At 45.4% G+C, this 24,434-nt stretch overlaps 1 protein-coding gene and 1 pseudogene across 2 annotated transcripts in view; both read right to left on the bottom strand.

Annotated features, from left to right (window-relative positions):
- Positions 1–9,141: 9,141 nt before the first annotated feature.
- GPAT4 (glycerol-3-phosphate acyltransferase 4) overlaps positions 9,142–24,434 on the bottom strand; it is a 34,090-nt gene continuing 18,797 nt past the window's right edge. Inside the window, exons 2-12 of one of the 2 annotated variants that reach the window (XM_023519733.1) lie at positions 21,327–21,396; positions 20,857–21,157; positions 20,019–20,093; positions 19,189–19,278; positions 18,915–19,008; positions 18,470–18,585; positions 17,568–17,623; positions 16,947–17,032; positions 13,565–13,693; positions 13,399–13,478; positions 9,142–11,447 (exon numbers count right to left, since the gene is read on the bottom strand). In XM_023519733.1, coding sequence (XP_023375501.1) covers positions 11,339–11,447; positions 13,399–13,478; positions 13,565–13,693; positions 16,947–17,032; positions 17,568–17,623; positions 18,470–18,585; positions 18,915–19,008; positions 19,189–19,278; positions 20,019–20,093; positions 20,857–21,157; positions 21,327–21,396 — 1,206 coding nt within the window. In that variant the 3' untranslated portion in view covers positions 9,142–11,338. The remainder of the gene's footprint in view (positions 11,448–13,398; positions 13,479–13,564; positions 13,694–16,946; positions 17,033–17,567; positions 17,624–18,469; positions 18,586–18,914; positions 19,009–19,188; positions 19,279–20,018; positions 20,094–20,856; positions 21,158–21,326; positions 21,397–24,434) is intronic. The other variant, XM_011372719.2, reaches the window with a different exon arrangement.
- LOC111729235 lies at positions 15,062–15,180 on the bottom strand (annotated as a pseudogene).

Genomic DNA, 24,434 nt, shown 5'->3' with positions numbered 1-24,434 from the left:
TGTTTCTCAGATAGTGGCCATCATGTCTTATCCCCAATTTGCCCATGAGGAAACTGAAGCTCCGAGTGCCGAGGACACCTATCCAAGGTCAAAACGCCTTGTCTTCCAAGGGCTGTGTCTACTCCCCGGGTCTATGAAGACCTGAAAGCTACAGAGAGCACAAGAGAACCAGGTTAAGTCCTCTAATCAAAGACACACTGATCAAATGCGTTGTAGTGTGTGATTACAGCAAGCATCATTTTTCTTGGTGTGGTTTCTGCTGCTTTGTAATCGACTGCCGGTGTCCCTGGGTGGAGAAGACACACCACAGCCAGAGATGGTCATGCAGGAAGTTTCCCAAGCTTGCCTGATGACAGGACTTGTCAGACATATAGACCCCCAGGGCTCTTCCCGGATGATGATTCGACTCAGTGGGACAAGGTGTGGCCCTGGGATGCGCCTGGTTAACTTGTGCCCCAGAGCACTGGGAGTGGATGAATTTGGCAAATATTGATTTTAGAAGCACAACTCAATTTAAAGATGCACCTTTTGGCTCTCCCCGCCCGCTCAGGAGTTGTTCATAAAGACTTAGGCTGAGTTCTGTAGCTTTTCCTTCTTCCCCGGGCAACAAAGATTCGAAATGTCAGGGAAGGCAGCAGGGGTGGAAGCAAAGCTGTGAAAGGTCTGGATCTTCTTCCCAGCGAAAGAGGGAGTGGTGGGCAGGACCCCTGAGGTTTCTCGCTGCCACTTGCATCAGCCCTGTGACTGTGATTCTTGTGGGAATGTCAAACATAATCAAGGACTCTTGGGAGAGACCCTGCTCTAACAAATTTGCTAAATCACTGCTGCCACGTTCTGGAAAAGAGAGCAACACTGGGCTTGCAGCTCTAGCACTGCTTCGCTGGGATATGCTGATGTAGAAACAGCCAGGGCAGAGGGGTCGGTGGCCAAGCTGCAGGATAACTGTATAGTACAGGGTATTGCTCAGTGAACAGCATCTTCTATTCTGAGAGCAGTAAAAGGGTGCAGTACGCTACTTGTGGTTTGGGCTTGCCTGGCACTGATCCTTGCTTTCTTTTGGTAATGCCAACCTGATTTCTCTAAGCATAAACAACCCTCTTGCCATGTTTGATCTAGTGTGGTCGGGCTGACCCCACTCTCATCTCTAGATGTAGATGACTGACACAGTCTTAAGACTCTCAGTGACTGCCACCTCTCTGGTCATGTTAATACATGGATCCAGGGATGGGACGAGGCTTAATTACAGCCAATGAACAGAGGACCCAGGTTGTTCGCAGAAGTGCCTCTCTTGCCTCTCTATCTGGAGCTCTTTTTGGCTGCTGTAGCCAAACGTAGCATCTTGCCTCTGTGAGAGACACCCGCCTGAAAAGGGATCCAACCAGGTGAAAAGCAGATCTGAGAGCTGGAGGGAGAGCAGGAGTGAACTGGCCCGAATCTTCAGGCAGGCCTGAGACAATAATACTCTTTTGTCTTGAGTCTGGTTTCTATAATTTATAACAGAAAGAACACTGATAAAGTAAAATAAATTCTTTTTAACCCTGCCCTTTGCTTACAGGCTGGCCCTGCCAGGGAGCCTGCAACATGGGGACCATCTGGAGGAAGGGGACTGCCCTGGGTTAGAATTTCCCAGCGTTGCTTCCCTTGCAATCATAACCTGAGAGCTGGGTCCTACCTATTCTCCCTCTTTACTCCCCAGCTCTCGGCTCTCAGGTCAGATGGCCAGGTTACAGTGGACCATCCTTAGTGACAGAAAGGACTTGGATTAAATGATTTCTTTCATCCCCAATGTTTATTAGTTCTGAGTCTTGGTCAAATTCCTAATGAGAACAGTGTCTTGCCTTTGTGGGGAGTGACTCTGCAGGTCCTTGGCGAGACTGCCGACTCAGGCTGCCTTCTGGAAGATGGCCTGGCCTGTCTGCCCAGGGGTGAGGAAAGCCTCAAGGGACTCCGACAGTCCACGAATTTGGAAGAGCCTTGGACTGGAGCCAGTCCACTCTCTGCTCCTCCTTTATCAAGGGCTGGGCTGCTCTGATGAGAGTCTGTGGCAGGGCTGGCTCCTTCTTGCTCTATTTAAACTGTGCTAAACCTATGGATTCACAAAAATAGTAGATGTGCAGATAACCTTGTTACATCACTTACAGACCCAGGAGTCTCCTACTCTAAGGTCCCGGGGCGTCCTCAGCTGTCCTGATGCTCCTCTGCCAGCGCCACACCTCAGAAGCCCAGGCCTGTCCCCTCCAAAACCATTTGTCGCTCTTCAGAGCAATGAACCAAAGACTGACCCTCTCTTCAGCAACAGCTTTGGGTGCAAATGGGTGAGGACCTTGATCGTGCAGGTAGGAAGAGAGCTTCAGGTGGCAGGCAGGGGGAGGGTCAGGCTGACTTCCAGATCCCCGTATGCAGGTCTGCTGAAAAGGTCTCCTTGTCAGTAATAACCCCCTGGGACAGGACGTGACTAGCTCACATTCTTTTTACCAATATTTCTTTCATCCTCTTTCTTCCAGGGGGAAGGCACCTGCACCTGAACAGGGACAATGATGCTGGCAGTGGTGGAGGAAGCTGGTCTTCCCTCACGGAGAGCCCTTTGCCAGCCTCTTTCCTCACCGCCAATCCGGAGGGCATGCAGTCAAAAGCCCCTCATTAGAGCTCTCTTTGCAGGCAAACAAATATCATTAATCTTGGTAAAGTGAGTGAGAGCACATTCACCTGTCCGAGCAAGAGAATTAATGTTGTGTCAATAGGAAATTAGTGTTTACCTCTGGCCTTTACATCTCTTTGCTACAGAAAGCCCAGGGCGGACCAGCCCAAATGCAGAGCCATAATCAGAGAAAAACAAAACTCCCCAACACAGGTGACAAGGGGGACTGTGCTGGGATGAGATGCCCGGTGACAGGAGAGGCCCTGCTGAGAGGGAGTTTCCTGGTACAGGAGGAGTACGGGACACCCCCTCCCAATCCCCCCCCACCCACCCCCCCGCCTCACACAAGGTGAGTGGTGACAGCAGTGCCTTGGGGTCAGAGATTCTCTTTGGACTGTGAGCCCTAGAGAGACATGTTCCCCCACCTTAGTGGCCACAGGAGACTCCATTTTCTTTCTGGTGCACGTGGCGCTCTCGCACCTGGCAGGCAGTGCATGGAGCTGCACAGGCCGAAGGGGACAACATTACTGACCAAAGAACTGCTGCTTATGGAGCACCCACAATTTGCCAGGTGCTGTGTGTGGTGACTGAAAAATATTCTCTAAAAATCCTACAAAGCAGGTATTCTGCTTTTTTTTTCTCAGATAAAGAAGACACTGCAGTGCAGAAAAATTCAATAGGTTAGTCTCAAGGCCATACACAGGGAGGAGGTGGATTTGAACCCAGTCCGACTCCAAAGCTAGCGTTTCCCCCAATAGTCATCGCATACACACTTCCACACCAGGAAGGATCAGCCACAGCACTTGTGGTCAAGTGTAAAGACAGGAAGTCTCTGAGAAAGCCCTTCTGGGTCGTTCTCCACTCCCCCAGCCCCCCAGGAATGCTTGGGAGGGTCAGGGAGAGGCAGGGCTGGGTCAGCTAACTGGAGAGTGTGAGGGTGTGTGCGTGCCTGTGTGCCCCAGGAAAAGAAACCAAATAGGCCGATAAGATCTCTCGTTTCCAGAGCAAAGCACCAATTAAATACAAGGCAGATGTGAGCAAATAAAGCTGTGGCGTCCAGAGAGAAAATCAATACTAGATTATATGTCCTAGCCCAATCATATACCAATTAATACAGGGCGGGTGGGGCTGGGTGCTGCGGAAGGTGAGTCCAGCCTGTGTGCAGGGGCCAACCTGCCTGCCCAGGCTTCCCAGCAGTGCTGGCCCTTCTCTGGTTGGGGGATGTGGCCCTGATTCTAAAGGGCATATGCCTGAGGTCTCTGGGGGCGGGGGGTGAGGCACCTGTGTGAACGTGAGGCATGGGGGGAGGGGATAAAAGGAGCTTCCCCTCAGTCTTGTCACCAGCTGGAAGCACAGGGAGAAGGGCAAGGTGGGTGAGAGATGCTTTGGGAGGGTGGTATCCACCGGAAAGGGACAGGCAACTCGGACCGGGCAGACAGGCTGCCTGATATTTAATTTCCAACTGAAACAACAACAACAATAAAAACAAGTGATTTGCTTTCAGAAATTGATAGAAAATTAGGCAAAATAGGAAAACTGGAAAACAAATTTCTACTCCCAAGAAATGCTATGGAAGCCCCTGGTTAGTCTGTCCATGTTTAATTTAATTCAGAAAGTATAGCCAAGCAGTTGATAATTTTCAAGAGGTGTGACAAAGGCAGCGCAGGACCGGTGATGGCGGGGATGGGGTGTTCCAGAGCCTTCTTCCATGGAAGAGCTTCAGGCTCATCACTGCGTTGCCAGGGATGAGAACGTGTGGCACACAGTCACCTGCCACTGGTGTTACCAGGTAGACGGGGCTCCTGCCCCAGGGAGGTGGCTCTACATCATCAGCAGTATAAGTCAAAACTGCCAACATCCAGGGCAGGAAATCTGGCTGCAGGCTGAGTACCTGGACTCCAGGGCAGTTATGGACCATGAGGTCCTGCCTTTGTGGGCATAGGACACATGCGCCAGAGAAAGCATACCCTTCCTCGAAAATTCCCAAGGCTATTGGGGAAAGGAGATCCAACTCTGTGCGGGAAGCAAAGAACAAAGGTGGAAGGAAAGGTGGCAGACCAGTGGTACCTGCTTCCATTTTTCCCCACAGGAAGCCCCTCCAGCCAGAGTTCCTCCTGTCCCCTGAATGTGTCTGGATACAAGGCCCAGACGAAGAGGCCCTTTTCAAGTGGGAGTTCTGTAGGCCAAGGACTGTTGCATGCCAAAGAAAAGCGAAATTTGCCAGCCGAATATTTTTTAGACATTTTGCAAGATGCACGGCCTCCCTGACAATTTTTAATGTACTAACTGCCTGGTCCAGTGAGCTGATTAATTGGTGCTGGAGAGATCAATATAAAACAGAAAATTAAAACAATTTTAAAGTGATTAAGTAGTTTAACACCTGTCTCCCGTCACGTCAGTGCAGGAAGAAAAATAAAGCAGGTGTCGAAGGGGCCTCCTGAAGCAAGAGAAAACAGCGCCTGCCTCAGAGAAATGACAAATCACAGCTGGTGGATCAATCTGAGTGCAAGCAGCCCTTCCCCAAGCCCACCGCCGCAGCAGCAGGACCCAAGGAACCCCCTAAAGCCCTTCCCCGCGCCCACAGTCACAGCAGCAGGAACCAGGAGCCCCAAGATGCTAGGCACTTCCCCAGGCCATTCCTGCAGATCTGGTCCTCCGCTCGGGAGGCAGGGGTCTGTTCAGACCCTGAAAACAGGGCAGGAGGGAGTAAGGGGAGCCGAAGAACATCTTGGCCTAGAACTCTGGATGGGATCAGATGGGAAGGCAGCAGCTAACCTTCTCCTGACCTCGTTTCCAGCCATTCAGAACTGAGTCTGCAATATGTGGAGGGGTGAAAATGCATTTGGGGAGCCAGAGGGAAACACTGTCATAGCTCTCAAGAATTAACAGACCCTCTGTTCCGAAAGCTTCAGGTCTCCGTCCTTATTCTCAAGGGAGACGGAGCCTTCCAACCTCCACCTTTCCTGACCTCCTGCTGCCTGACTATACCTACAGGTGGTGCAGGTACCCGCTGAATGATGGTCCAAATACTGCTTGTAACTCCTTTTTCCCAACCCTACTCCACCTCCACCTCTCCTCCCCGCAGCAGCTATCATGGAAACTACAGCAAGAGTCACTCCTTTTCCTTAGTTGAATGCACTTGACTCAAAATCACGTCAGTGAGTACTAGAAACCCTAAGCTGATTCCAACTTCCCCTGCCAAAGTTCTAACAATGGGATGGAATGAACACAAGCAGGGCAAGTGCAGTAAGGGAAATTTAATAGACCAGAGGTAAGGCCTCAACTGAAACAAAAGTCTCCCGTTTAACCTTGAAAGTGGACTTGAATTTTGCATGTGTAAGGTGCAGATATACTTAATGTGACTCATGTTCTAGGAAGCTGAGCATGCTGTCCCGTGCCAACCCTGCCTGGGCACACCACTGTACCACCCTGGGGTGGGGGTGGGGCTCAAGCCTTAGGCGCAGGCCTCAGAGCTCCACGGAAGAGAAGCTGATCCTTGACCAACCCCCTACACAAAGGACAGAATGGGCCACTCTCCATAAAACCCCTGTGTTAATATACTCACCTGCTGGGCAGGACAGTCACAAGTTTGTTTCCTGTTCTCCAGGTTCCTGTTCCCCTTCAAGGTCCCCTGATGCAGCAGCCTTTATCCCTAAGACTAGGACAGACAAGGAACTCCAAGCAACAGAAAACTTGCAGCAGGCTTAAAACATTAAAATTTAAAAACATTTAAAAATGTTTTAAACGTTGAATAACATGAAATGTCTGAAAACATCAAGCTCTCAGCTGAACTTACTAGCAATCCCCACTTCAAAAGCCCTTCTCCTGTTAACACCTGTCACACTAAATATGATCAGAAATCAGCAGCAGTGGCCTGGATGAGAACAGAGCCAAGGAGGAGTTCCAACTAGTGTTAGTTTTTAATAAAAACACTTTACTAGCCAGATTTTTCCCCTTTCTTAGACTTTCTTCTGGGTTGGGAGTTCTGGTTCGGTAGAGTGGTTGGCCCACTCTATATTCATATTCAGGGCCACATGAAGTCTCAATGAAAAGATGTCAAAACCTTTACAGCAAATTTTGCCAGTGACGATCAAAAAAAAAAAATTTCCAATCTTCAGCTATTGGCTCATTTTTAAAACTAATCCATACAGCCAAGTTTTCACGTAACAAAACGGAGACTCTCTCTCGGCCTTTCCTGCCACAAGATGTGATTATGGTGGTTTGGTCAGGAAGGAAGCTAAAAGGTCCTGCAGTCCAACTTGTCTCATGGATCTCAAATGTCTGTTTGCCAAAGGTGCCATCACCAGGGTGCACCTGTTAGCCAGAGCAGGGCTGGTGGGTGGACTGGTCTGTGGAAGCAGCGAGGGTCTGTGCTGCCCAGAAGGCACCTGAAGGGGGCCTGGCCCGGGGACCTCACCACTCAGAAGCAAACAAAGTTCTCCACACGGCGCCCTCAAGCCTGCTGCTGCTCCCTGTAGAGTAAGCCTCAGACTGACGGAGATAAAGTTTCCCTGGGTCCAAGTTCCAGACTCGGCTGTTTTGTTTCTGTTAAAATGCAATTGTTTTTCTCTGGAGTGTGCGGTGACTGCTCAGCGTCAGGAAGATGTATGAAAACCTCCACTTCAATTCAGCATCCCTTTTCTCCCAGACAAACATGGTCGGATTTTAATAAATCAAAGAGCCACACTGTTTAATAAAAATTTATTGACTTACAAGTGATTATTTATCAAAAGACCATTAATAGCTGGTACTGAAATGATGTGTTACTGGGTGGTGCTGGGAGACTAATAGGAAATCAATGCAGCTGGCCAGCCAGAATGCATATGAGAAGCCCACCCCCTCGACAGCTAGCGCAATTTCACCAGCAAAATACACCAGACGCTACCCCTGGTGCAATGAAAAGTTCCCCCTTTTTATTTATCGTTTACAAATGAAATGATCAATACTTTTAATCTAGAGCAAAATTTATTAACTTTCCCATCGGAGAGAGACGTATTGACTGGGGGTAGAGGGGGTGTTAGTGCAACGGAAGATGGATGGCTGGATGGTCGCCTCTTAACCTGCCCAAGTCAGTGTGCATGCAGCTGCCCTTCCAGCCCCATGTCCCAGGCCACACGCAGCGAGTGTGACTGGAGAAACTGAGTCTGGCAGATGGGACCTACAACACAGTGGACTCTTTCATGCATTAGAGATGGTGGGAAGCACTATCCCACACACCATTGAGTTTTTGGTTAATTCCCAGAAAGAAATGACATAATTTATAGTCCCAAAAGACTTCTGAAGGATAACAGTTAGAGCCCACTGTTGGTAGGGTGCTGCTGTGAAGGGCTGAAATAGGACAGTGCCTGAGGACTCTTGTCACTGGCCTAGTTAGGGCTTGGTGGGGCTCTCCCATCACCTCATATCAAGTCTTTTTCAATCTCTGAAGGTCAGCAACAGGGAGTGGGGTCTGACATAGAGAGACATCCAGTTCCAAAGTTGGTTCTACTATGTCGCAAGTACATCCTCTCAAACTGCTCCATCAAGCTCAGCTTGCTGAGCGCTGGCCCGGCTAACAGCCTTCTATTGGGCTTCCTCCGGCAGGGGAATTTTACTAGCCTTTTTACAAAGTTCCTTCTCTAACTGGCTGGAAAAAAACCTAATGTTTGAGTAAAAACAAGTCTTTCCTAGATCCACAATGAAATTCGACCAGGTCTACGATCACCTAAAACACAGGGGACTCTCCACACATGGGACACCTGCTAGTGGAGTCGTTTCACTAGCCCCATTGTTTTGGAGGAAGCAAATGGCTTTAAACTGACTTCTCTTTCTTCAGAACCCAGATGACTTTAGAACTTAAAGCCAAAGTCTGAACTATGAATGGGTTTAAAAATTACAGGAACTGCAGAGGTGGAAAGGACCTTAGAGATCATCTAGCCCAAGTTCTTGGTTATGGATCAAAGAACAGACACAGAGAAATAAAGTCGAAACACCAAAGGAGTAGCAGGTTTGGAAGTGAGATTAGAAGATAGCCAGTGTTCAGCCCACAAATTAATGCCACTTGGTTTTACTCCAAGATTGTCCTCATCACTGCTGGGATCATAAGAACGTTTTTTGTACTTTATCAACGGTCCCCAACCTTTTGGGCACCTGGGACCAGTGCTCCTGTGAGAATCTAATGCTTAATGATCTGAGGTGGAGCTGAGGCAGTGAGGCTGGTGCTGGAGAGCAGCTGCAAATACAGATGAAGCTTCGCTCACTCACCAGCCGCTCACCTCCTGCTATGCGGCCCAGTTCCTAACAGGCCATGGACCAATAATGGACCAATAATGGTCCGTGGCCTGGGGATTAAGAACCCCTGCTTTACATGCTTCTCTGTTGCTATTCCTAAGTGCCCTGAAGTTTTACCGTGCAAGACATCCCAAACAAATATTGGACAACCTGGGGCCTGCATGGTCCCCAAGTAAAAGAATGGAGCAATCCAATGAGTCTGCATGCAACGAGCACTAAATTAAAATCTTTGAGGGTTTTTTTTTGGGGGGGGGGTATAATTTATATCCCTTCTCCTCATCTAGTAAGAAAATAATCATTGCTTAGTCTCCAGAAGTATCTCTTTACATAGCAGCGATTTTAAATCAGGTTCCTGCAATACTCTGATACGTCATCAACAGATGGGACTGTTGAAACGAATGTGAAAAACAAAACAAAATATTTAAAAAACGATGTAAATCATAAAATAAATGTAGTAATCAGCAGAAAACTTTTAAAAAGGGGGATATTTAAAAAGCGAACTTGGTCTTCAAGACCGATTTTTAAAGATCATTCCAGATAGCTTTTAAACACAATTAAATATCACTTCTTATAAAGGATGAAAACCACTGTTTACTCTTGAATATTTTGCAGAACAGTCCATAAGAAGTTGTTCTTATAGTCATAAGTGTTTTTATGCAAGAGGAGAAAGAATTTTCCACTGGTTCGCAATAGGGCGCATAGAGGAAATGGGAGTCTAGTCGGGGAGGCAAAGCGATAGGAAGGCAGCTAGGGTGAGTCACACTGAGTTCAGGTCAAAGTGCTACCAGGTAGCCTCCGAAGCAGGGCTACACTCCCACCACATCCCAAATCACAGGACAGAGGGCGGCCTTGGGGAGGTGACACTTACCATGGCTGGTGCAAATTCCTGAAAGGTATGGTGACTGCGTCATGCCGGAGCGATGGGAGAGAAGGGGTACGAATAGATGGATAAAAGGAAGGGGTGAGGCAATTCTCTCTTCTGAGGGATTTGAAACTGGTGGACCCTAGAAGTGGCAAGGGTGGCTCAGCTTCGGATCTGCCTTCAGTGACTGCAAGGTGGGTGCAGGCGGCCGCAAAGCCTGCGGTCCCCCTCTGGCTGTATGGAAGCCCCCAGTGCACCAAATACCCACTGCCCGTCCTGCCGCCCTCACTAACCCTTCCAGAGCCTTCGTCCCGACCTTGCCCCTGTAGTTCCTCGTGGCTTCCTACTGTCCTTACTGGCTGCCCCTCCTCCTGCCACCTCAACAAATGGCATCCCCAACATACACCTCTAATCCCACAGCACCCGCTGTGTAGAAATCCACATCTCGCGTCTGTGGGAAATTCTAAATTAACCAGAGAGATACACAAATATTCGATCTGAGTAGTTTACCTTACCCTCAACAGTACTATTCCTCATTCCAAAGTCCAGCCGGGCCCCTCCAGCCCCAGCGTTATGTTCTGTAACTCTTGATAAGAAACACGTTCCTTAGGGCTATACTCGGGGAGAAAGAGTGAAGGGAAAAACCCCTCAATTCATTCACCATCAAAGACAATTTTATTTACTCACAAAACAACTTCCAAGCCCTGGGCAGCAGCTTGGAGCTCAGACCTCGTCCTGCCACATCTTGGGGACCCGTCCTTACAACACTGAGCTTTACTCTCCTCCAGCCACTGTAGCACTTTAATCCCCAGAACAGCCCTGTGAGGTAGGTTTCGCCACCCTTCCCCCTCCTGGTCCAGGTTACATATGGAGAAACTGAGGCACGTGTTAACAAAGAGCAAGTCACATGGGAGTTCAGGGTTAGCACTGAAGTCTGAAAGCGAAAAGTGACTGTTGGTTCCCATCACACAGCAGTCACTGGTTCATCCTGCCTCTTCCCACCCCCTCCGGTGACTGCACAAGAACTTAAAACTTCGTTTTGCTGAAAGCCCCTGCAGACAACAGTTTTCTTTTACCAAACCCACAAAACTCCAAGGCTGGTGGGAGGTGGGGTGGCAATGCTGAGGCTGGCAAACCCACTGCCTCGCAGTGCCTCTCCTCACAAGTGGGCAGTCCTTCCCCCCGCCAAGTCCCTGGCATGTGGGCATCTGTAACGGACTAACGTCATACTGTTCCCCAGCACAGGAATGCGGCCAATTCTTCAACCACTCAGCCCTGCGTGCGCATAGGTGGAGAGTTGACTTTAATGGCATTCCTCCAATGGACCTATTGTAAAAGTAACAAGAAGGCATCTTATCCTGGGCAGCAACACCCAGCAGCGTTCACTTCAGACGGCAAGCCCAGGGATCCAGGCAGCTCTGAAGAAGCTGGAGTCCTGGGATCCAGAGCAGCCCAAAGACCCCAAGTCTGGAAAGAATGCAGCAGCGGGGGCTGCGGCAGCAACGACTCCAGCTGTCTCCCGTTTCAGGATTCAGGCATGATGGATCCAGCCAGCGCAAGGCGCAGGCTCAGGACCGGCTCCTGTCTTCATGGTTCCCAACAATCATCTTGCTGTACAGCTTCTGCTGCTCCTCTTTGAATGTATCTTTCACCTTCTCCCTCTTCAGACCACCATCCCTGATGAGAGAAAGACTGCATGTAATAGCCAAGACTGCCTGTCCACTTGCATCACAGCCAGACGCACAAGACTGCTCAAAAACCAAGAAAAACCTGCCAGAAACAAAAAACCTCCAAAGGTCTCTCATCAGGATGAGCTCAGAAACCAGCCCAGGACTCCTGGAATCCACCTTTTCTACCTCAAAATTCTCACTCGTGCCCTGGGTCAGAATTCGCTACTCATTCAAGGTACTCTGTAACTGCTTAAACGTACTAAGAAGTTTAAAGTTCTACTTGAATATTCATCCCCACCTTACAAAAGACAAAGGAGGTATTTCTGGCCTTATGGAAGGTAAACTGAGCTTTAAGAAATACTGAGACTTATAATTAATCTATAAAGCAGATCTGTGAAATAAAATCTGTAAAATTCAGACCCAAGGATTCTCCAAATTCTGCAGACAATGAACACAAGGAGAAAGACATGTTCTTACTTCTTCATGCTCAGGGATAGCGCCACAGTGGGATCCCAGTACCTCCCTCCGCAAGTCCCAAACAAATCTTCTAAACTTGGATTTCCTTCTTCGAAGTCTGACTCCCACCCACCTGTCATTCCAATTCCTTGCCTATGCCCTAGAATTATCCTCACCTTCCATGACTAATGAAAATCCAAGCCCACTTGAAGTCCTTCTGCTACACTATTTTTGAGTCATGCAGGTGGAAGAAGTGGAGAAGTCTGATGAAGCTCCCGTTACTAGAGAAACCTTACATGGGAGACCTGACATCTACTACACTCTTTCAGATCCTCAGGAAAGGCATCCTTTCAAAAGCAGCCACCTTTGTCTTTATAAGGTCTCAGGGAGCAGGAATGTGGAACAATGGGTAAAACATTCAAGCTCTATAATAAGCCTGTTAGACCTGAGTTCAGAATCTGGCCCAGTCTTATTCTGCGACTTTGAAAAACAGCAACTTCACCTGAGTTTCGGTTTCTCATCTGATAAATGGGAGTAACAATTTCTGTACTGCATGGAGTTACTGTGAAGATGAAATGGGATCAGCAGCACAAGTGTCTGGCACAGAGTGAGAGCTCAGTAATTGCTAGCATTTTTAAAAAGGCCATATCTGAGGGCCACAGGTCAGCTTAAAATTTGAATTTTCACATTTTTCCATAATGCCTACTTTAGTCAAATGTCATCCAGAGCTGAACTTCGTGCTTAAACCTAGGGATCTTAAGAGGCTGGAATAGTTTCCTTTAAGCAGCATTCATCCCTACCACTCTCCTGTTATTGGAGTCTAACTATCTCATACACTAGTGTAAAAGGTCTGCAAACTACGGCCATGGGCCAAACCCAGCCCGACATCTGTTTTTGTAAATGAAGTTTTACTGGGAACATAGAGACGCTCATTCATTTATGCATCACCTCTGGTCGCTTTCACGCTACAGTGGCAGAGTTAACTAGCTGCAAGAGAGGCCACATAGGTCGCCAAGTCTAAAATATTTACCGACTTTAAAGAAAAAGTTTGTCAACTCCTGCTCTAGTAGGTAACAAGCTAAAAGCAAGAAGTGAAACTTCTGCTTTTTCTAAGGATGGTCTAGTTTTGCCAAATACACGAGCTCAGAAAACCCAGTCTTCCTATGAGGTTTCCAGATTAGCATCAGGGCTCCCTGACCTAAAGAGACAAGAACTATGTAGGTGCTCTGGTAGACTGATACAAACCCCAGAGAGGTACACAGAATCAATTGCTTCAGGCCAAGCATCCTGGGCCCCGTGTTCCCCGAGATCAAGGTAATAGAGGGCACTTCTGAGTTGGAACTAGGAGAACAGAGACAAACTGCTCACTCTCCAGGGCTGGTAGCTTCATTCCTCACACTAGGGAGAGGAGGGGTCTTTGTAAACAGAGTCAATGACTCAACAGCTCCATCAGAAATTCACATTCTCCTAGACTCAGCTGCTAAAACCTGGCTCTGACTCACCATAGCAGGTCCACGAGTCCTCCCTGCCTGGCAATGGCGGATTTCACTCTATTTGCAAACTGGACGGCATCTTCATCTGTCTGTAAGAAAGAGTGAATAAGACCACTCAACCCAGGCTCACAGTCACAGAGAACTAAGTGAAGACCTGCATGCTGTGGGTACCTACCTCTCTGGTCATAGGAGGCAGGTACCAAACACTGCAGACAATGGCCCAGCTGGTCATCATTCTCAGTAGGTACGTCACCATCCCATATTTGCTGCTGTTCCAGAAGGCATCACCGAATTGAGGGTCGTACTGAAAAATAATGGGAAGCTGGATGGTAAGAGGTCGGTAGTTCTAATAATCAGTGCATCCCCTGGGACAGTTATCAGTATTAGAAAGCTGTTTCCAGGCCCCCTCCACAAACACTGCTTAAGCAATGCTACATGTGGGCAGCTGTGATCTCTAGAAACATTAACCTCTCCTCACTGACCCAAGATTCTGCTGCAGATCATCAGGGAGGTCTCCCCTACCAGCCTTCTTCAAACAAGTGTCCTCCCTCTTTGATTAGTTTCACATCTTACTCACTCATTGGTGCATATAATCTATAATTTAAGTTTTCGAGCATATCCAAAATCAGAGAGCATAATATACTCTCATACAGCCATTCCCTAGATTCATTACCAAGATTTCACCTACTTATTTCATCTATTCCCTCCTCTTAAAAACCTTATACTCGACATGTCATTCACTCATAAATACTTCTACATGTACCTCCCTTAAATTTATTTTCCTACATAACTATTAACTTTTAAATATCATTTCCAGTGCTCAAGACCAAAGAGAGAACAATCAGAAAGCTTATGATATGCTTTCTAAAAAAGCTAATTATGTGTTCCCCTTTGACTAAATCATTGGTGAGTAGACATGCACTGACATTCAGTGTTTCCACCACACAGGTGTTCCACTTCCTGCCAAGAAGCAGGCTTATCAGACCTTTTCATTCACTGACGACTCTAATGGGGGCAAAGACTCTATTTCAATGGTGTTTTATGGGACATGTGACCAAAGTTGTGACCCTCATTCTGCCCAAACAGAAGAATTTGAGTGGCAGGTAAGCAGGGGGGAGAGGTGCGGGACGAAGTTATGTAAGACGCAACAAAAGGAACCAAGTCCTTGAGAATGCCTGAACAAAGAATCATGGGACTGTTATCGAATGTCTGAAGGGCTATCACAGACATCAGACTGACTGTGACATCAGACTGACTGTGTAACTATAAAGAAAAGATCTAGGGCCAGAGAGTGGAAAGATAAAAGGAAACAGAATTTCAAGAGTTATCCCCACAGAACCAAGCTGCCACCAGCGTGAAAAATGCCCTTTGCCTGCAAGAGCTAGAGAAGGAACATAGGCAGGGAGGCTGTGGTGAGGACTCTTGTACTCCAGGGGGTGGGGGTAAGTATGAACTATATAATCTTTCAGGCCTTTCAAGCCTAAATTTTCTGATTCTCAGCAAAGAAACTGGATAATTATATCCAGTTATGGACCAGATTACTGAAATGAAGATACTTAGATTTAATTATAGAAATTAAGAAATTTAACTGTAGAAGACTTAATGAGTTCACATTATAATAAAAGGAAATAAGGGAGAATGAGTTTTATTTTTTGTTATTTTTTATTTCTTATGCCTACAGTACCTGATCTTCCTAGGTGGTCTCCCATCCAAGTACTAAACAGGCCTGACCCTGCTTAGCTTCCGAGATAAGACGAGATCGGGCGTGTTCAGGGTGGCATGGCCGTAGACAAGAATGACTTAAACAGAAGCTAATGGATATGATTTGAAGTGTTGTCATAAAGCACTGTATACATTTAAAAATGTGATGTATGTCAGAGTGTTTAGGGCTGATTCTCTATTCCAAGACAAATGCTCAAAATAGCAGTAAATTCCTCACAATCAGATAATGACTTAATTTTGGTGGAAATCTAATAAGAACCTTGAAATTGCTAAGGTTATCCAAGTTTGGTTACCAAAGCCTTCCCAAAATCTAGAAAAGCATTCGTGGAGCAGTTCTTAATCTTATGTGGGCTTTAATATGTGAACGGAATGAAATTATATGTAAAATTTACATGCCTTCTTCTTTGGAAAGGAGTCGTTAACTGTCCCAAAGGTCCATGTTCCAAAACTGGTTAAGAACCACTGCCCGAGAGCAGGGCTCACACAGTGTGGCGCCCAACCAGCAGGGTGAACAGCACTCAGGATCGGGTTAGAAATACAGATTCAGAAATGTGGGTGTGGTGCCCAGCCACCTGCAGTTTCACAACCCCTCCAGGGGATGCCGAGGCAGCTAAGATCCAAGAACCAATGTTCTGGAGCGAGCAAAAGGGCTCTATCTAGTAGTTTGTTTTTAATAAACACATACGGCGGCGAAGCACTGGACTCTCAGTATATTAAATGCAGGATGGCATGCATGCGATGCGAACAACACTCCCCATTCCTACACCCAGAGCAGACACTGCATCCCCAACAAGTCACCTAAGCAGCCCTGACCCATTGGTCAGTCACCCTGCAGCCACTACTCATCTGCCATACCTGCCCTGGTGCTTTGCCTACCTGGTAAAAGTGGGAGGGCTGGTAAGTGTTTGCTCAACCAAAAGGAGCATCTCTTTCCTCAACTGCACTAGCTGTGCTGGCAAGATGAAAATAAAAAATATTTCTATAGGATGTTCCGCAGACAACAGATCCTTGCAAAAGTATGAAGATAAATTCTAAGCACAATTCAAATTTTACTCAGTTTTACCCTGATATTTCAACCTAAGTACTTTAAACATATTTACAATTGCCTGTGTTTTTTAGAATAATGATGGTAATTGTATGCTTTTAAAAATAATTCTATGTATCTATTTATAAAAACAGACGGATGTGAAGGGGGAGATGGAGGAACAAGAAAAAAGGGAAACTGACTGCTAACTGAATCCCATTTCTCCAGGTTAGAGTGAAGGTCAAGCTATACGTTCATAAAAGGTAGGGGATGGACTAGACAAGCTCTTAAGATCCATTTCATTTTTATAAACTATTCTTGGTATGTAAGATGAGACTACAACCCAGAGCAGTGGAGCTGTTTCTTCCTTCAGAACTGATGATACATCTGCACCCATCCATCCACACCTCTCCACAAATCCAGTTGGGCAGCTACAACCCCCACCCACTGCAGTAAGCCACCTCTTCGGGTGGAGTACCTTACATTCCAGCTAGGTTTATGAAGAAAGTGGGAGAAATACATAAAGCTTATGTGGTGTTTGCCATTTCCTGAATCAGGTGGGGGTGGTGAGGTGTGGGCTGGAATCTGGCTGTTCTTGATTCAAATACAACTCGGTCCCTTTAAATGGGTTATGGACAATGCTGCATTCTCCTCCTCTAGCATTCGACCCATACCAGCCCAGCCCAGGCTGCTTGACTAGAGAGGATCAACCTGCTGATGGTGACATCAGCTCCTTCCTCCACCTTCTCTTGCTGCGTTCCATTCATGGCAGCAGCGATAATGACCACATGCACCCTCAGAGGTCTTGTACCTTGATAGCAACAGGGTAAACCGTGGCTCCAATTTCAAAACTTCCCTTTTTGAACATCATCACCGATGTATTATTGATGCAGGTTCCTAAAATGCAGGAGAGAGTAAAATGCTATTTCTTTTGGTCCTTTACCCCAGAGATTAGGAGTTTAAGGGCCAAATATAGTAAGAATTCTGACTCTTCAAACAGGATATATCTGCCCTCTCCCTTGTTTATGAACGAACACTTAACAGAGCTGAGTAAAATACTGTACTGCTTCCTATTCTCTTATTACAGGACCACTCCCTGATTCACACACACCAGCCTACATAAAAGGCCAGAGACACTCAGCAGATGTGGCAGGTTTAAGAACTCTACAAGAATCTGAAAGACCCTGTCAACAACATTATAGAAGGGATTCTTGCACTGGGGAAGTTTATACTATGGCACTCTTAGTCCAAATTCTGAATTCTTATGAAGTTTTAGTCCCACAGCCAGTCTAAAGAGAACAAATAACATTATTCAGTGGAATAATAATCCCAACAAAGGCTGAAGGACTTGGTTCCAAGGCAACACCAGAGTTCTCATCCTGTATGGCCTCCCCATGACAAAAGCGCTCTGTGATGATAAACACTTTCTTACCCTCTGGGAAGATAAGTATAGGTAGCTTGCTTTTATCCTGCACGTGCTCAGTCAGTCTTCAGAAGAGAAAAATAAAACAAATGGTCAGACAGCCTTATGTCCATTGTCACCAAAATGCATTTATAAATAACTTACATAGATGTGACACTAAATGTTGTATAAAGGCAAGTGAACAAATAGGACCCTATTTTTTTTAAACCCACAATCTAAATCTCACAAAGATAAAACTTATAAGGAAAATCAGATGACTACTATTTAATTCATACAACTGTTGAATGAAGTATTAAAGTCTGTGCACAGAGGGCATTGCTCAGACTTGGGACTATCTAGAGGACACATCTGCCATAGGGCTTTGTAAAGAAGACCCTCAATAAATGCTTGCTACTGGACTTTCTAACAGCCAGGCTAGTTAGGAAGTCCACTTGGCTTCACACCTCAACCCTGAGAGAAGCAGCAAAGGGACTTTTGTGGTGAGTTCATTTGCCCCTATGGAAGTTAAGTCTTGATTCCTCTCATTTTACTGCAAAGCTCTTGTCATTACTTATACTAGATGTATCATTTTTCCAAGTTTGAAAACAGAGAAGCATTTTGTTCCGCTGCTATAAGTTTGGTTTTATTTTTGATAATGAATTTATTTTGAGATTTAAAATAGCATTAAAAGTGCATATGTTGTTTGTTACAACAGGTACAATAAATAAGAAAGGTTTAGAAAGATTACTAACTTGGTAAATAATACTAGGGTTTCTATATTTTTTATACTCCATGTTTTAGAAAAAAAACTTTTTATTAAGAAAGCAGTATAATCTCAGTGTAGAAGACACTATAATTTCATTGTGGAGAAATAACTACCTCTGAAGTGCTTACTCTAACTGGTTGTACAGAATAGTATTTTATTGATTTACCTTTTAGCCACCAGGTGGCGATCTTTAACTTCAGACCGCTCAAACCAGACGTGAGGGCAGGCCTTCACCATGGCTCTCTGAATCACGCCCATGAGTCCCCCGTGCACTTGACCCACCTAGTCTCAGACAAAGGAATAACGGTAGTGATACCAGCCTTTTCCAATCCTCTCTTCCTATCTTCATCCCTTTCCATGCCACGTACACATCCAAAGTCTAATCTCCAAACACACTCTCAGTTACTCTGCTCAGTATATTTCCTATCAACGTCCCAAGGAGTTCCCAAAAGCAACAGAACCAAAGGTAATAATCTATGTTGGGGCCCATGCATAAAATCATGTTATCTGGTTATAACGTTAAGAGTGAGCCTGGTGACAGGTCCAGAAGCCTCCCAGACCTGACCAGTTTTGCCCTGTCTTGCCCCAAGAAAGCAGAAGTAAAGTCTTACCATGGCATAATACCCGTCACTAGCCAAAATGATAACGTCAATAGGAGAGGTATGATTGGCCACACAGATGCCACCATTTCTAGGCCTGTTTTTCCTATGTTTAGAATGTAAGCAAAGCAACAAAAATTAGTGAAACAATTTATTTGGAACTCATCCCTCACCTCACCAGCTTCAATCAACTCTGAAAATTCAGAAAAGCCCCCGTTGGCTAGTTATAATTACGTCGTGTTTTGCCAGTGCCACTTCCCTTTGTATTATGACCAAGTTACCTCACCTGTCGTGGTAGGTAATGATGGCTGTCAGGGCTCGCACGCAGATCCGGTAACACATTAAGTGAACATGTTTACTCAAGAACTCCTTAAACCTGCAACAATGAGACAAAGATTTTTGTTTTTATTTTACATGCAGGAAGGCAGGAAAAGTTGCTGACTCCAACAATTTAACTATCACTGCCCTTTAAGACTGCTAAGTATTTTCATAAATATTAATGTATATGGTAAAACCCTATAAGGTATTAGCACCTCTGTGTCTACATACAAGGAAACAAAGCAATGATGAGACTTGCTTAAACTTCATCTAAGTTAATGGGTTCAGAATTCATAGCCCTAGAATTTTCGGCATAGGTGAGTCTCCTAGATTCCTTTCCTTCCCAATCAGTACTCAGAGGCAGGGCAAAGGCCAGAGTCTAACCTCCTGATTAGTCTGGGAAGAAGAGAGGTTTGCCAGCTCCAAAATTTCCCAGAAGGGGCAAATTTCTCCTTAAAAATGAAACAAAAAGCCCTACCTACATTTCTTATTCTCTTACCAATTTATCAACACAGTAGAATGTTTGAAATTAAACAACACGTTGTAAAATCGGCAAGCCCTTTTCTCTTTAAAATGGGAAGAGTGTAAGGGACGGAGGGCAAAAAGAACAGTCACAGATCAAGATCAGAAAAAAAATAAAAGACTTTAATGGTAGCACCACTGTTATTACTGGGTAATTTTATCCACCTAAGATTCTGTAGTTTGGCTGCACCCAGAGGAGCAGCCTGACCTTCATATCAGAGCCACCATTCCCAGAACTAAGTACCCTTTAGACATGGTCACTCTCATGCTACTCACCTCCCATTTGGCAAGTATCCCACCACAGTGGTGCCCACCACCAAAAGACCAATTCCCGTGAATGCGAGAGCTATCCTGTAATAAGAAGACAAATTAAAACACGGCAAACAAACCCTTACACCATATATAGAATTAAATTTGTGAAAATGAAAGTGGGCATCGCGATCTGATGATGAAGGACCAAGACTAGGGTTCCATCTAGAAATGCTGGCAGGCCTATCACAACCAGAGATCATTCTGATTCCAAACTGACAGCTGACAGCGACTGTGGATCTGGCTCTCGGCAGACACTATTTCCTCAGGCATCAGCCAGAAATCTTAACCTGGCTGTTCTGTCTTCAGGCACATGCTGTCCTGCTGTCTTACCCTTCCCTTTTGCTTTAAACCATGGTCAGAAGCACAGCTTCTCTGTGAAGCAGCAGGAAGTAGACAGAGCCTGAAAGGAACCAGCATTTGGCAAAGCATACTCGGAAAACACATGGTGCAGAAAGCTGAGAGATCAATATTGCCTCTGTACTAAAGAGGCAAGCAATAGGAAAGAATTAGCAATGACCAGGGAGGAGTGGCCAGAAAGCACATCATATTCCTCTTCCCTGTGTTTAGTCTACCTAGACAATTTGTCTTTAGAAACCTAACTATTTCTATCTGATATGCAGAGAATCCAAGGGCCTTACAAGGATAATAACCAAGGGTCAGAAGGACTGGCTGGTAAAAGAATCATACTATCCTTCTTTCTAAAGTGGGAAAACAAAGCAGGGAGACGTAGGTAGGCAGATCATGCATTGGGCTTAGGCAGCAGCAGCTCCAGCCCTTTGTCCCCCACACGCCCTGCACTCACCTGAGTGGCAGGAGGAAGCAATACCGAATCAGCACTCCTAAGCCCCATAAGACAGTGAGCCGAAGGCTGATATACTGGAAGTTGTAATTGGTTCTGCTCAGCAGGTTCCAGGACTCTAACTCTTCTGCTGAGAATCTCTTTGTCACCTCATCGTCCATAATGGTCTCCATTCCTTTCCGGCAAAAGTAGAAAATGTCAGAGAGCTCAAACTCTGGAGTATTATCCAGAGCCTTACTGCTACCACTTCGACGAATTTCTTTGATCTCTTCTTCTAGTGAAGTGGGATCTTTTGCAATGATTCCTGCAAAAGAGAACACCCTGTCAAGAAACATGCTGGGAGAAAGCATGCTAAGACTACTCAGAGTACATAATCTACCTTTTTCACACTGAAGAGTCTGCATGAAATTAAAAGCATTCGGAAATATATTTCAAAGGGACCTTTTAGGATAAGCATCAAGACCCAGTCTTACCATTGGTATAGGGCTTATAGAGTTGGTGGTTCTTCTCCTTGGCTCCTCTCTCCATTCTCAAGGTCGCCCACTGCAGGGGAAAACAGCCACAAACAAGAATGAGATCCTTTTCATTCAGTGAATGCCTCTGTTTCCATTCTGTGAAGGCCTCAAGACCAGTTACTTGAGATCAGATTGTAGCCAAGAAAGCACCCATTCTAAAAGTAAACTTGACTCCTCCTAGAGCAGTTCCCTACTCCCTCTTCTCCTGCCACCCCACAACTAGGTCTAAAAGTTAAGTTATCTACAATAAAAAACGGTAAACTAAGGAACCTGGGTAAGTTCCTCAGGCCCGGCTTCTCAGTGACTAATCTGTCTCCAGTTCTTTAAGGAACTCCCTAGCTGCAGTACACAGACCTCACTTGTTCTTTACTGACAAACAGCAGCTTTTCAAGCAACATCAAGCAAGTTTTAAGTTACTGCCTGCCGCCCAATGCTGCCTACATACCAAATTATTTCAATAAAGCAAAAATTTTAGTTTTCAAGCAGATAAAAGATTTAAATAATATGTATGTCTGGGCTGTCCATTCGTCTGCTAAGTAAACTTTTAACAGGACCCCAGAACTTAATATATAGAAAGGCCTGAGAGTGGCTCAATGTTAAAAAAGAAAAGAAAAAGTGTTAGAAAAAAATAATATTTGGAGATTAAATAAAAAATCTAGGTTCAAATCCCAAATATGACACTTATAACTACGTCCCTTAAATAACTCATTCCAACACTGAATGTTGGTCTTCTCTATCTACAAAATAGGATGACAGTACATCAACCTCATACATCATGAGGTCACTTGTAATCCAATGGGATACATATGTAACAGATGTTGGACAACTGCAAAACGCCCTAATTGTCCTTATTGTTACTGAAATAATAATGGACTCTGGAAAAGATCCAGAAAAGAGGCTGTTCCTAGAGCCTCCTTCCTCATTAAAATCCTTTTAACTGAAGAAAGAGACCCAGAGGCTGGGTATCAAATAATGAGAGTGGGAAAACATGAGCTCGCTTATTCCCTACTAGAATATGTTATCACCAAACAGAAAGTTATGTCCACAGTGAGTCAAAGAAATAGGACAGATAGCTTGAAAGGTGTCTTTTCAAACTTTTTTTTCCACAGTTATGCAAGGTGGGCAAGAACTCTATCATTCCATGACACAGCAAAATCCACATTGCCCAAAGCATTTGTGGATTTTGCTGGCAGGGCCTGAAGTATTAGCAAGACTGCTCTGCATGGTCTAGCAGAGCCAAAAACAGGACACGAGTTTAATCAGTGACCTGACCACATCTGAAAATTTCTTTAAATGCTATTTGTCTAGAAAAAACAGATGGCTTACAGTCATCCACTCAAAAAAGGTCTACGGCAAGAAAACTCACATAACCCACTTTCTACGTTTCATATATTTAGCCATTGATGTCTTTTGGCTCTACTCTTAGATCTTTTCTACAAGAAAATGTAAATATAACTCTTACAATGGAGGAAAGTGAATTCCATGTAGGGAAGAGGTGAATAAAGGGCAAGAGCTTTTACAACAACCCTAGCATACTCAGAGGTCACTCAACCAGAGTTTCGGGCTTTCCATTTTGGCCAAAACTCTGTATTGCTATTGAAAGCATAATCAGAATAAGAAAAACAGTACAGAAGCAGTACAGACTCAGACTTGGCTCTGTACTGGCAACTCTGATACTTAGATTAGGATGTGACAGGCAGGTAATATATGACCATCAGGCTTTCTGAGCACTAGAATTCATGTCTGTGAGGACTGTTTCACTATGCAAAATTCAAGATGGCTGTGATTTTTTGTTTTCATTGAAAAGGTACTGGTTAAATGACATTCCATGTCTCCTGGCTCTATAACGAAGCTCTGTCATAAACATCCCCTTGCCTTCCTGCTTTGTACTTCTAGCTTTACTTTTTCAAACTTCAGGTACATTACAAAATGCTTCCATGTTTAAGAAAGTTGTCCGGTCACAAGAATACGGGAAAAGAGAGCAGGGTTGGAGGAACCTGGTTGTTAGCTGAGAATAGCCTGTTAAGGAACAGCTGGATTACTTCACCCTGGTACAGAAGACTGAATGAAAGGGGAGCTGCAATTAGCAAGATCTGATAACTACAGAACTGGCTTCTCTGAGCTGTTACTTTAAGAAGTGCAGTGCTTAGATATCCAGAATAAAACTGAGAATCCCTAGGCTCAGAGTTCACTTCCCTACAAATCTCCTCTGCCTTCCCCTGTGAGATGCCATTTACTATACTGCCAGTATCAGACTACTAAATTCTTCTCTTTTCAGCTTGTACCAGACAGAGACCAATTAAGGGCATTAATAATGCTGCACTCTTAGGTAACATTAAACCCAACACAGACCTTGGCAGGTGAAATGCAGATAGTTCGATGGTGCATTTTTGCTAGTTAGTCATTCTACTGGACACTACAATTTAGGAACTAACCACATGGGTAAGGTCTAACAGTCTTAGCAACACTAATCTCTCAGCAGAAACCTTCCCCACCTTTTCAGCCTTTACTGCATTTCCCCATGAACTGGGTGTACCCAAAGAATCACACCCTTAAAAAAATCTGGCTCCCATTACCCATCACCTTCCATTGCCCATGAAAAGGCTATACACCTTTTAACAACTCTTTTCTCTCCCTGATTCAGCTGTAATTTCTAAGTAGCTACTGTCATATCTAAGAATTTTGACTTCACTAAAGTGCCAAACTCACACTTCCAATCACCCTCTGGTCATCTCCACACCGAGTTCAACCAGCCCTCACTATCCAGCATGTTGAGAATTAAAGGCAGCACACCTCCTCCCAGCCCTAAAAATGCTCCCCATCCTCTGGCCCTCCTCTTGGGGTACTGGAATCTCTATCCTCTGTCACCCAAGCTTTCAGGCTTCCCATCTGTCGCCAAGTCCTATCAATACTCCCCTGAAATGGCACTCTTTTAGAGCTGTCTCCTGTCATGTCACTACTTCTATCCACTTGCTTCTTCCCTTGCCCACACTAATGCAACAGCCATTTAATTGCTCTTTCCTTCCTCCAGTCCACCTGAACACATGCTGCCAGTCTGAACGCGTT

This window comes from Pteropus vampyrus, unplaced genomic scaffold (assembly GCF_000151845.1).
Source record: "Pteropus vampyrus isolate Shadow unplaced genomic scaffold, Pvam_2.0 Scaffold8, whole genome shotgun sequence".
Classification (NCBI taxonomy): Eukaryota; Metazoa; Chordata; class Mammalia; order Chiroptera; family Pteropodidae; genus Pteropus; species Pteropus vampyrus.
Note: the sequence above shows the minus strand (reverse complement) of the source record. Positions and strands in the feature narration are given on the sequence as shown.